The 13810-nt window shown below is 41.8% G+C and overlaps 1 protein-coding gene across 9 annotated transcripts in view; it reads right to left on the bottom strand.

Moving 5' to 3' along the window:
* LOC132382584 (A-kinase anchor protein 13-like) overlaps nt 1-13810 on the bottom strand; it is a 548542-nt gene that overhangs the window by 335828 nt on the left and 198904 nt on the right. For all 9 annotated transcript variants that reach the window (XM_059952931.1, XM_059952933.1, XM_059952936.1 and 6 more), the window contains exon 5: nt 11667-11963. In XM_059952931.1, coding sequence (XP_059808914.1) covers nt 11667-11963 — 297 coding nt within the window. The remainder of the gene's footprint in view (nt 1-11666; nt 11964-13810) is intronic.

The following is a 13810-nucleotide window of genomic DNA, read 5'->3' as shown; positions in this document are numbered from 1 at the left end:
TAGAAAATAGAAAAGAGATGTAAGATGATGCAAGTCAGCTCCGGATATTTGGAAGGTACGGCGCAGATCCGGGTCAGGATCTGTTCAGCAGCCTTATCACAGTTGGAAAGAAGGTGTTCCCAAATCTGGCCACAAAAATCTTCAAGCTCCTGAACCTTCTCCCGGAGGGAAGAGGGACAAAAAGTGTGTTGGCTGGGTGGGTCGTGTCCTTGATTATCCTGGTCGCACTGCTCCGACAGCGTGCGGTGTAAAGTGAGTCCAAGGATGGAAGATTGGTTTGTGTGATGTGCTGGGCTATGTTCACGATCTTCTGCAGCTTCTTCTGTTCCTGGACAGGACAACTTCCGTACCAGGTTGTGATGCACCCTGGAAGAATGCTTTCTGCGGTGCACCTATAAAAATTAGTGAGGGTTTTAGGGGACAGGCCAAATTTCTTCAGCTTTCTCAGGAAGTAAAGGCACTGGTGGGCCTTCTTGGCAGTGGACTCTGCTTGGTTAGACCAAGTCAGACTTGATGTGCCTGGGTAGTCTTGTTTTGTCTGGTGGGTTTGGAGCTCCATTCCGGGGATATTAATACGTAGCAGGCTGTCCGAACTCTGGATTTGGGGATTACCAAACGTTACGTGGATTTTCTGGTGTAGTCTGCTTTGTCGTGTGCTTTTGTGATGTCATTCTGGGGGAACGTAGTCTCATTTTTTAACTGCATTGCATTTATGGTTTCTAAATGACAATAAATTGAAACTGAACTGAAACAGTCGACGTTTCAGGCCTAGACCTTCTCTCAGGACTGGGAAGGAAGGGGAAAAATGGCAGAATAAAAAGACAGGGTGAAAGGAAAGAGGACTAATTAGAAGGTGGTAGGTGAAGCCAGGTGGGTGGGAAAGGTAGAGGGCTGGTGAAAAAGGAATCTGATAGGAGAGTGAGTGGACCCTAAGAGAAAGGGCAGAGGGGTGGTGGTGGGGGAAAGAGAGTCTGAGAGAAGAGGCAAGAGGTCAGAGTGGGGAAAGGAAAAAGACACACACCTGGAAAGACTGTTTGAGGCCCTGAACGGAGGTAAGGGGGGGGAGGTGAATGAGGAGGTGACTCTGTTGCTTGCGGAGATTTGTGCTGCAAGGGAGACTAGAGGGAATGGATAAGGGACTCTCAAAAAGGAAGATCCCTTTGGAAAGCAGAGAGTGGGATAAGGTAAAGATGTGTTTGGTAGTAGGATCCTGTTGAAATGGCAGAAGCCATGGAGAATGATGAAGCCATGAAGAAGCCATGGATGCGTAAGTACATGTGGCGGTTTGTGAATACAAGAGGAAATCCATCCTTGTTAAGATGGGCAAGATGGAGTGAGCGCAGATGTTTGGGAAATGGAGGAGATGCATCAATGGTAGTGGAAAGGAAGCATTAAAGAAGCAGAACATTTCTGATGTCCTGGAAAGGCTAATCCTGGAACCAGAGTGAGCAGAGACCAAAGAACTGAGAAAATGGAATAGCATTTTCAGTGCTGTAGTGTTCTATGACCCCAACTATAAAAGGACAGAAAGAAATTAGATTTTGGTGCTTTTACTTGCTTTCAATTAATGGCCAAGCTATATTTGCAGTTATAAAATACTTTAGAAAGTTGTTTTAACATGGAGAGAGACTCAACCGCTCTGTCCTCAGATCCGTTCATCCATTCAACAACTTTTAATTTTTCTTTTGCAAGCTGGTCGAAAATAGTTTGGAATTTTGGAAGCAGCATCAACTTAGCCAAGCTTTATCAGTAAAAGAAATTTCAATAATCCAAACAATCCCTTAACAGTAAATATTAGCCCCCATAGAGACTGTATCATAGAAGGCTAAGTCAGAAGACACGAACCAACAACAAAGTTCAAAGTAAATTTATTATTGAAGTACGTGTATGTCACCATATACAAACCTGGGATTAATTTTCTTGCAGGCATACACAGTAAATCCAAGAAACATAATAGAATCAATGAAAGATGGAAGACCTTCAAAGGACCTTGAGAACAGCTAACAGGATCATAAGTGTCTCCCTATCATCTATCAGAGAAAATTATCAGAAGGCCCATGTACACAGGGCCCTTAGTATTATTAAAGATCCCACCCAAACACCCAGCATCTTCTTTGACTTTCTACCATCAGGCAGGGGACTCCAATCCATTGAAACCAGAACGGTCAGGATGGGAAAAAGTTTCTTCCCTCAGGCCATGAGGCTTCTGAAATCCCTGCTACATTGCACTCAAATTCTCACTGGTTAATCTGTTTTGTACCTTACAATATTTAATTTATGCACTTTTGTTTGTTTATTTATGTGCGATCCACCTATAGATTTCATCCTTACTTTCATAAGTTATTATGTGTTATGTGTACTACAGTGCTTTACACTCTGGTTTGGAGAAATTTTGTCTCATTTGACTGTATACATGCATATATAGTTAAATGACAATAAACTTGACTTGACAAGCCACCAACGTGCAAAGCCAATGTGTTAAGCCTTTCATTTCATGACCTTTATTTCACCCACACAAAACTATTCATAAAGTTAAGAACCAAAGTGGGAGCCAGTATAGCTGGAAAATAATTAGAAAGAAACTTGTGTTCCTTAATCTCAGTGGACATGATCCATTAACTCAAAAGTAAAACCCACTTCAAAAAAAATTACAGGTTATATAAAGACTGGCACAGGTGGCTGCTGTCTGATCACAGACCATGACCATCTTAAAACCACGATTTTTTGATTAAAGTACCCAATAGTAATCTGCTGAAGCCTTCAGTGAAGCCCTTCTAATTTAGATAAATAAGCTCTCCACAGGTTTCGTAAAAATGCACTGTATTTGTCTTTGCCAATGACATCAAATTATAAAATACTAAGTGACTGCCATGATAGCATGAGCGATTACCATGACGCTGCTACAGGTTGTGGCGTTCCAGAGTTTGGAGTTCAATTCTGGCGTTGTCTGTAAGAATTTATACGCTTTCCCTGTAACTGCGTGGGTTTCCTCCAGGTGCTCCAGTTTCCTCCTAGTCTGACAATGTACGGTTTAGTGGGTTAATTGCTCATTCTAAATTGTCCTGTGATTAGGCTAGGGTTAAACAGGTGGGTTGCTGGGCCTGTTCCACCTATTTCTCTATATAAATCAAGCAAATAAAAGCTTTTAGGTATTTAAATGTCACCTTAAGATAACCACATCACAAAGTAAACTCAATGCAACTCAAAATAAATTTGTCAATCATTAGATATTTTGTTTAAAAAATGGTTCCATGACCAACAGTGCAAGCCTCGAGAAATCTTAAAACCACTACAGATCCCCCTCCATTTGATTATTTTTTAAAGAGCATATATCATCACAAATAGAGAAAATCTGTAGATGCTGGAAATCCAAACACACAGCAAATGCTGGAGGAACTCAGCAGGCCAGGCAGCATCTGTGGAAAAGAGAACAGCTGACGTTTCAGGCCGAGATCCTTCCGCAGGACTGGAGAGAAAAAAAAGACTTGACTCCTCATCATTTTTTCTCCAGTCCTGATGAAGGGTCTCCGCCTGAAATGTCAACTGTACTCTTTTCCATAGATGCTGTCTGGCCTGCCGAGTTCCTCCAGCATTTTGTGTGTGTTGCATATAAAAATGATATAGAAATTCAGAATTACATTTTCAGATACTTTTAAATCAATAAGGGAAAATATCAGGTTTGCCCTTCAGATCTGGGTTGTGTCTGAAGAAACTACTTTGAGCTGGGTAACACTATGGTGAAACAAGGAAAGAGCACAATGCAGTTGCCAAGAATACTACCTTAATGCTGCTTTTCCAAATTAAAAGAAGATTTTAACATTTGCAAATTCAGTTTGAACAAGATGTTTTGATCTACTTGTAATGACTTTGCATTAAATGTAATGAAAACTAACTGGCTGGAAATGATCAGCAAGTCAGGCTGCAACTGAAGGTTTAAGATCCTTCATCAAAGTCTTCGACCTGAAGCATCCGGTCGCATACCTGCTAGTGTAATGTTGTTACCATGCTAGCTGTAAGATCAATGTTCAACTCCCTGCACTGTCTGTGTTCTCCCCTTGACCACGTCGGTTTCCCCCAGGTATCCCAATTTCCTCCCACATTCCGAAGACACGTGCGTTAGGATTAGTGAGCTGTGGGCGTGCTATTCTGGTACCGGAGGTGTAACGAAACCCACGAGCTGACCAGCACGATTCTCACTGATTTGATTTTATGTAATGATACATTTCACTGTACGCTACGATGCATCTGTGATTTATAAACCTAATCTGAAAAATCTTTAACCTTTCACTTTCACAGATACAATCTGATGACGCCAGAATTTTTGTGTTTTCCTTTTAGATTTTCAGCACCTTCAGTTTACCTTTGTGTTCCATTTGCATTTTATATGCTGCTCTCAGAATCTTTACAAACTCTTTGATCTTACATTACCCAGAAAGACTCCTTTACTGGTTAACTTGCTGATCCTGTTTGGAACAATAATGCCGGGAGGTTTCTAAGCAACACCAGGAATCAGGTACAGTACAGTTGACACAGGGTTCACTCAGGAGATCTGTGAGGCTACAATGCCCACATCCGTTGCAAACGACTCGGATGCTGGAATGCAGAAAACTACAGTGAGCTATCAGGTCAGGTCAGCAGAAGAGGTCACTGGCTGCAGCCTACCATCACTGCAGGACTTTCACGTGTCCAGGACAAAGAAGCAGGCAGGAAAAATCACAGCAGTCACCAGCCACCCTACAAACTGCATTTTCCAGAAGATCCTCTCTGTGAAGCGATATAGGAATATTCAAACAAAAACTTCATGCCATCTTAAAAGTTTCTTCCCCCAGGCAATTAATCTGATCAAACATTTGCGCTGAATGAACACACTCCTTCCCCCATCTATTACCTCAGTCACCGCACAGCACTGTAAACACTTTAAACCACTTTTTATTATGCCATCTATATTGTTGGTACATGGTGGTATTTATGTAGCTTTGCATATTTTATTCCTCATCTGCACTTTAAACTCTAATTTTATTTTTGTTATTATAATGCCCTGATTAAGATAGCTACCGCTATTCTATGAGGCATTTTATTTTAGCAGTTCTCTGTAAAAGCAGTGAGTCCTGTTGATAGGATGTTTTGGTCTCGGCTAAAGATAAGGTGCCATGTTTTTCAACTTAGGAATGTTGCATCAGCCAATCAGGGTGTTGGGATGGAGAGAAGATTTGCGAGACAGCTGGGCATAGAGAGATTTCTGATGGAGAGCAGTCGGGTTTGTGGTCTTTTGGCAGGAGATGCCGAAAGGAGAGGATCAGGGAAGATGCCTGGAGGATCCTATCCGATGGGAAGACCTTAATGCAAGGATTTCTTCACAAGACAAAGGAGCTCAAGAAGGGAAGTTCCACCTGTAATTGGCAATGAGAATTCAGCTCCATGAGTTAAGCTACTCCCAGCTAATACAGACATGAGCTCCAATGTTTGTGTGCACATTTAGACTGGTTTAATCATAATGAGACTTTCTATTTTTTTCTATTAACTGTTTGGTAAAGCTGAAATTGGTAAATAAACTTTCTTTATAATTTTATGCCGTGTATAATCTGTTACTTTTTGGTGACCAATAATTGTGTATGGGGAGTACTTAAACAGCATTTGCTCAGATCGAGGTTCCTCTAATTGGAATTCCCAATGTTCCTATTTGGTGGAACCCCAAATCATAATGACTCTAGATATATATTGTTTAGAAAGGCGGCCTTCTTACCGCTAAGTCTTGTGGCTATTAGCAGAATCAGCTGACGAGCCAAGCTGGCATACGAGCTCCGTTAATTGCTGAATGTTGTTATTTTTTGTGGCATGCTGCCTTCTAACCAACACACCACAGCAAATTCTTAATACATGTAACTACGCGTTCATGGTGAATAAATATGAACCTTCATCCTGGAGAAAGGAATTTCAAAATTTTCCATTACCACCAATCTTGGATATATGACAGTGAGGATTCTTCCAATGAGCAGGATATGCACTTGGTGGCCACTTCAGTGGATAAACCTGCATATCGTTAATGCAAATATCTAATCAGCCAATCACGTGGCAGCAACTCAATGCATAAAAGCATGCGGACATCGTCGCGAGGTTCAGATTTTGTTCGGTCGAAACATCAAAATGGGGGGAAAAATTGTGATCTAAGTGAATAACTTTTCATGCCAGATGGGGTGGCTTGAGTACCTCAAAAACTGCTGATTTCCTGGGATTTTCATGCACAACAGCCTCTTAAGAGTTAACAGAAAAAAAAACAAAAAAAACATTCAGTGAGTGACACCTCTGCTGCATCGAGTTTCAGTCACTGCAACACGAGAGGTGGACAGAGATCTAACAGAATGGCCCTATGGATGAGCTACCTTGGCATCAAGGTTGTATCAGTGAAACTAAGCTTGCTCCCTTGGTGCAGAGCATTTTGATATAATTATACAAGACCGGCAGATTTAGAAGAGTCAAACAAGTAAAACTGTCCCCACTGTCTGATGGCACGAGGACAATTGGACACAGATGGGCTGGTTTTGGCAAAAGATGCAGGAAGGGATATGAGCAAAAACTTTTATGAAACAACATGCGAGACTGAGACAGAAGTCACTGACTATAGGGGTTGTAAGATCATAAGACATATGCACGAACAGAATTAGGCCATTCAGCCTATTGGGTATCACCAGTATTCGATCATAACTTATTATCGCTCTCAACCCAATTTTCCTGCCTTCTCCTGATATCGTTTGACGCCCTTACTAATCAAGACTCTATCAACCTCCTCTTCAAATATTCCAAGACCTGGCTTCCACAGACATCTGTGGCTATGAATTCTACAGATTCACTACCCTCAGGCTAAAGAAATTCCTTCTCATTTCTCACAACACACACAAAATGCTGGTGGAACACAGCAGGCCAGGCAGCATCTATAAGGAGAAGCACTGTTGACATTTCGGGACGGGACCCTTTGTCAGGATTCGGCCCAAATGTCGACAGTGCTTCTCCTTATAGATGCTGCCTGGCCTGCTGTGTTCCACCAGCATTTTGTGTGTGTTGTTTGAATTTGCAGCATCTGCAGATTTCCTTGTGCCTTCTCATTTCTGTTGTAATGGAACATCCTTGTATTTTGAGGCTGTACCGTCATCCTCGACCAGAGAAGATGAAAAGTTTTAACAGAAAGCTGTATAGGCACAATGGAAGTTTTTGTGCATGGGTATGGGGATAGAGGGGGTGAATGGGATTGACTGGATTTCACCAGCAAGAGGAGGCGCGGCATCCTCTGTGTAACAGATTCTAGCACATCACATTCCAAAGAAAAGTTTTCAGCCATTCTTGTTCATACCATTGCTAAATGACATACCAGCTGGAGAACAGTATTAGCTTTCAACTCAAGAACCACCAGGGCCCCTGAAAAATTATATAGCAAAGGCATGAAGAACTGAGGTGTGATGATGAGACATTCAATATGTGAGACATGTACCCTTGCATGCAGATTTCCAGGATATTCAAAGCAATTGACTGGATGGATGGAGAGAAACTTTTCTCCGACAAACAAAAAACTTCAGATGCCAAATTAAAAAGAGAAACTTTTTTTTAAATATGGAGAGTGGTATGTATATAGAATGAGCTGCCAGAGGATGTAGTTGAGGCAGATATATTTATAACTTTTAAAAGATCATCATACAGGTACATAGATGGGAAATGTTCAGAAGAATATAGTCTGAACACCAGCAAAGCAAACACAAGCTTGCATGAGCATCTTGGCCGGCATGCATGTTTAGTATGACTCTTGGTACATAGATGAGAGGGTATGGTGGGCTATGGCCAAGGTACAAGTAGATGGCACCAGGCAGAATAATAATTTAGTACAGACTAGTTGGGCCAAAGGGACTGTTTTCATGCTGTGGTGCTCTAGGACTCTATAATGCTGGAGATACGCAGCACATCGGGAAACATGTGGAAGGAGACGCAGTTAAGCATTTCAGGTCATCGATCTTTTCATTATAAATATTAGGATGTGTGAGATAAGATGGACAAAGAAGGCAGTGAAGAGAGAAATACTTTGAAACACTGTCACACATAGGGCTGCGAATGTATGGAGCAGTCATAAAAAGCAGTAACTGTGAGCACAATGACCAAATTTGGACATTGAAAGGATTTTCAAGGTTAACAGAATAAGAAATGCAAGAAAATACAAGCAGGAGTCTGACGCTTGACCTCTAAAATCTACTTCCTTAAGCCCTATCACCGCAACTGCAGCACAGCAGCCGACAGTAACTGGCCAGTGTTCTCTGCCCTGGGACAGTCTTCAGAGTCTCCAGGTGCAGTCTTTCTACTTGGTGTATCCACCCTCTCCCAGGACAGAGGTCTTTGAAGCTTCTGTTGGCAATTCTGCAGTGCTGGCCTTTTGCAGGATGGGGTTGCTAGTCCCACGCGTAACCCTCTTCCTTTCGCAGCCAGGTTTGGGATTATCCACTGAAGGATTTTAAGCCGAGCCCGCCATTCAACATCACTGTTGGTTTGACCCAGGCGACAAATCCACGAATATGCCAGCGTTACATTCACCTCATTTCCTCCATCTTAAAAACAATTACCAACTTTTTCTTGAAATACTTTCAGTGATCTAGCCTTCACAGCCACCCAGGGCACAGAATTTATTATTTAATTTAGAGATACAGCACAGTAACAGGCCCTTCCAGCCCATTCACATCCAGATAGCCGATTAACCTACTAACCTGCTCATCTTTGAAATGTGGGAGGAATGCCTAGAGAACCGGGAGGAATACCACATGGTCACAGGGAAAATGTATAATCTCCTTACCAATAGTGGCAGAATTGCACCTAGATGGGTGGTGCTATAATAGAGTTAATCTAATTGCTACACTATTGTGATACTCCCCCATTCCCCAGGTTCACCACCGTACGTCTGAGGAAATTCCAAACACCTGTTTTAAACGATCTACCTTCTTACCTGGTAACCATAAAAACATAAGACATAGAAGCAGAATTACACCATTCGGCCCATCGACTCTGCTCCACTATTTCATCAAGGCTGACCCATTTCCTCCTACACCCCATTCTCCTACCTTCTCCGCATAACCATTCACACCCTGACTAAGTAAGAGCCTATCAACCTCTATCTTAAATAACAGAATGATCTGGCCTCCACAGCTGCCTGTGGCAACAAATTCCTCAGATTCACCACCCTCTGACGAAAGAAATTCCTCCTCATCTCCATTCCAAATAGTCTGAGGCTTCTCCCCCTGATTCTGGACTCTCCCACTATAGGAAACATTTTCTCCAATCCACTCTAAATAGGCCTTTCAACTTCAATAGGTTTCAATGAGATCACCCCTCATCCTTCTAACTTCCAGCAAGCAAACACCTGGGGCATCAAATGCTCTTTATACATTAACCCTTGCATTCCCATAATCATTCTCGGGACCCTCCCCTGTGCCCTCTCAAATGTCAGCAGATCCTTCCTCAAACTGCTCTCAATTTTTCAAGTGTGGCCTCAGAATTACACCTCTGCTTTTATACTCTAGTCTTCTCAAACTGAATGCTAAAATTGCATTTGCCTTCCTCACCAACAACTCAACCTGCAAGTTAATCTTTAGGGAATCCTGCACTAGGACTCCCCAGTCCCTTTGGACCCCAGACTTCTCAATTTTCTCCCCTTTTAGTAAATAGTCTATGCTTATATTTCTTCTACCAAAATGTATAACCATAAAAGTCCTGGCACTGTACTCCTTTTGCCAGTTCTTTGCCCATTCTCCTATTCCGCCCAAGTCCTTCTCAGCCTCCCTGCTTCCTCAACACTACCTGCTCTTCCACTGTTGTTAGTATTGTCTGCAAACTTGGCCACAAAGCAACAATTCCACCACACAAACCACTGACATACAACTTACAAAGCGGTCCCAACACAGAGCCCTGCAGAGCACCACATTGGTAATAACATAGTCTACTTCATTACGACCTTGCACTTTACTGCTCACTTGTATTGCACTTTTTTGATAGTTTTTACACTTTATTCTACATTGTTATTGTTTTATCTTAATCTAGCTCAATGCACTGTGTGATGATTTGACCTGCAAGTTCTTTACTATATCTTGGCACCTGCGACAATTATAAACGTCTGGATTAAAGAGCACATTTTACAAGGATAGCTTAAGCAAGCTAAGGCTTTCCTCGTTGGAGCGAAGGAGGGTGAGAGGTGAATTGACAGCGATGATCAGTGGCACAGATCAAGTGGACAGCCAGAGACTTTTCCCCAGGGCAGAAATTGCTAATACAAGGGGCACAACTTTGAGGTGTTATGGAGGAAGGTCAGAGGCAGATTTTTTACTTGCACAGAGTGGTGGGTGCACAGAACCTGCTGCCAGGGGTGTTGGTGATGGAAGCAGATACACTAGGGCAGTGGTTCCCAACCTTTTTTTGGTCATGCCCCACCTAATCACCTCTAAAATCCTGATGCCCCCTGTGGTGATGTATAATTCTTATTATTCAAAAAGTGAACTCCTATTCACCTGGAGGAAGCCTAAAAGACCATTAACTTGGTTTAAACAAGCTTCCAAAGAATATGGCATTCATGAAAGAGAAAAATAAAAGAACCAAAGAACTGTTAAAGTTCTGAGGAAGAAATTACTAAAAAATTGTAAAAAAAACATTAAGTGATATTAAAATAATAATAACAATAAATAAATAAAACAATGCCAATTCGTTTCTACAGCAAAGACAGGTACACTGTTTAAAAGAGATGACGCAATGTACACACCTCCACACCACCAAGAACCGAAAGCTACTGCAAAAAGCAGCATTGGCGCGACCTCGTACGAGTTTCTTACGCGTTTGGACTTGTTCATTCGTTCCTTCCTACATCAGTCAATTCATTAATTTAATTATGAAAGCCATTTGATGGTTGTAATGATGGTGATACACTATATATACAGTACATACGCAATTACACATGTACATACACACAAGTATTTTTATGTATGCATACTGTATATACACATATGTATTAACTCGCACACACACTCATACTCACACAGACTTACTAGAAAAAATTCACTATTAATAACTCATTCTCGAATTGCCCCCCTTAAAAATCAAATTACCCCCCTGTGGGGCATATGCCCCACATTGGGAACCACTGCACTGGGGTATTTAAGAAACTCTTAGATAGGCACATAGATGAAAAAATAATGGAAGGCTATGTTGGTGGGGGGGAAGGGTCTGATTAATCTTAGATTAATTTAAAGGGATAGCACAACAACCTGGGCTGAAAGGCCTGTACCATTCTCTGTTCTATATAATATCAATATGAATAACAACATAAGACCATACGGCATAGGAACGCTATCTTGGTCCCTCGATATTTAATAGCTATCATGGAAAAGGTTTTAAATGTAAACAAGTTTATGTAATACTTGCTGATACTTTATCCAAATAAAAATAAAATTTAAAAAAAGCTGTCCTCACTTAAGACTCTCACTAAAGGAACCATCTTAAACATGATATAACCTGTTAGATATCGAGAGCATGCCCCCGAGGGTGGATTCGTGGATCAAAATGACAGGCTCCATCAGTGTTACAGCAAATGAAGTGTGAATGGCCTTTGTCATTATGTACCTGTAGATTACCGCATTGTACTGGAACCCTACCTTGCAGCTTGGTGTCCGGTCCCAGGACGTTCCACTTGGAAGGCAGCACCAAATGTTGCACCTTTAAGGTCAGATCTTTATCGAGCAGCGTCGCGTCGGCAGAGGACATGCGGAAGTTATCCATTATCCGGATGGCATTGAGTGCTTCCTGGGATCCAGCGCTGCTCACCAGAAACCGTGCCATATCGTAGGTGGCGTCTTGCACATACTGGAAATTCTCTTCTGCCAGCACAGAAACGGGAAAGCCTTCCTTGGAGGCACACAGTAGGACTTTCACCACCTCACAGCGGTTGTGTGCTGCAAACAGTGAAAAGAAATAACAATTATGGCAAATACAGCAGAGCAGTTAAAGTCATAGAGTCACAGAACAGTACAGCACTGAAACAGGCCCTTTGGCCCATCTAGTCCATGCTGAATTGTTATTCTGTCTAGTCCCATCAAACTCCATCCAGACCAAAGCCCTCCTTACCTCCCATTCATGTACTTATCCAAACTTCTCTTAAATGTTGAAATTGAACCCACATGCGCTATTTCCACTAGCAGCTTGTTCCACACCTGCACCACACTCTGAGCGAAGAAACTCCCATCTAGTTCCCTTCGAATATTCCATCTTTCACCCTGAACCTATGACCTCTAGTTCTAGTTTCACCCAACCTCAGTGGAAAAGGCCTGCTTGCATCGACCCTATCTATAACCCTCATAATTTTGTATACCTTTATCAAATCTCCCCTCATTTTCCTATGCTCCAGGGGGAGAAAATGCCCCAACGTATTCAACCTTTCCCTATTACTCAGGTTTTCAAGTCCCAGCAGTATCCTTGTAAATTTTATCAGTACTGTTTCAATCTTACTCAGAATCAAACATCTAGTTTAATAGTACCGAAATATGTCATGAAATTTGTTGTTTTGTTGCAACAGTGCATTGCTAAATCTGTAATTTACATTAAGTATATGTCAAAAAAAAAGGAAATTAAATTAAATAAGCAGTGCAAAAAGAGTGGAGAACAAAAACTGAGGTAGTGTTCATGGGTTAATTGTCCATTCAGAAATCTGATGTTGGAAGGGTAGGAGCTGTTCCTGAAATGTTGATTGTGTGTTTTCAGGCTCCCTATACCTCCTCCTTGACAGTAGCAATGAGAAGGGGGCAACTCCTGGGTGACAGAGGTTCTTACTGAAGGATGCCACCTTTACAAGGCATTGCCTTTTGAAGGTGTCCTGGATGCCGAGGAGCTAAATGAGTTTACAATTTTCTGCAGCTTTTCATAGACCAGTGCAGTGACTCCTCCATACCAGATGGTGATGTAACTAATTAGAATGATCTCCATGGTATATCTGCAGAAATTTGCGAGTATCTTTCCCATAAGTAGGTGACCAGAATAACACACAATACTCAAAATTTGGCTTCACTGAAGTCTGATACAAGATAACATACAGAAAATGCTGGAGGAACTCATCAGAGCAAGTGAAGAATGAAGAGACAACATTGTGGGCTGAAACTCTTCATCATGATTTCCAGCATCTGCAGAACTTCTTGCGTTCAATACAACATCTTTGTTATTGGAAATATTGGAACTGGTCTGTGCCGGACCCAATCAGCCAATTTCTCTGAGGTCCAGCATAGATCAGTCCCATCTTTCTGACCCCTTTCAGTTAATCTTTCTGACCCCTTCCCACACATCCATGTATTGCAATCAACTGGGGAAATCTCAATGATCGGACTTCAGGCAGCCAGTTGCTGACTTCCCACCCACCTGTTCGTCCCCTGACAAAACTGGGGAAAAAGCTTGGGATGTAACTCTGCCTTCTGTCAAAGCTGTCCAGTATTATAACCTTTTCAAATTTCTGACAAAAATTTGAAATGATGATAAAAACAGAGACAGTGAATTAAAAATATAAATCAACCTAGTAAAAACTTAAAAGTTAACCAAAGAGATTTTTTTTTCAGAAATTCTAACTCTCCTTTCCCTCTTCACTTGCAGAGAACTGAAGAAATTAATCTTCTATCCGATTCCAGATCTCACCTGGGAAGGATTGGAGGGACAACTCCCCGACTCCAGTGTTGGACTTCAATAGTGCAAATAACTTATTAGATTTTGAGACTTTGCACTCAGCATAGTGGGAAGCTTTGAAACTTAGGAGATTCTG

The sequence above is a fragment of the Hypanus sabinus genome, chromosome 28 (assembly GCF_030144855.1).
Source record: "Hypanus sabinus isolate sHypSab1 chromosome 28, sHypSab1.hap1, whole genome shotgun sequence".
NCBI lineage: Eukaryota > Metazoa > Chordata > Chondrichthyes > Myliobatiformes > Dasyatidae > Hypanus > Hypanus sabinus.
The sequence above is the reverse complement of the archived record's forward strand: the minus strand, read 5'-3'. Positions and strand labels throughout refer to the sequence as shown.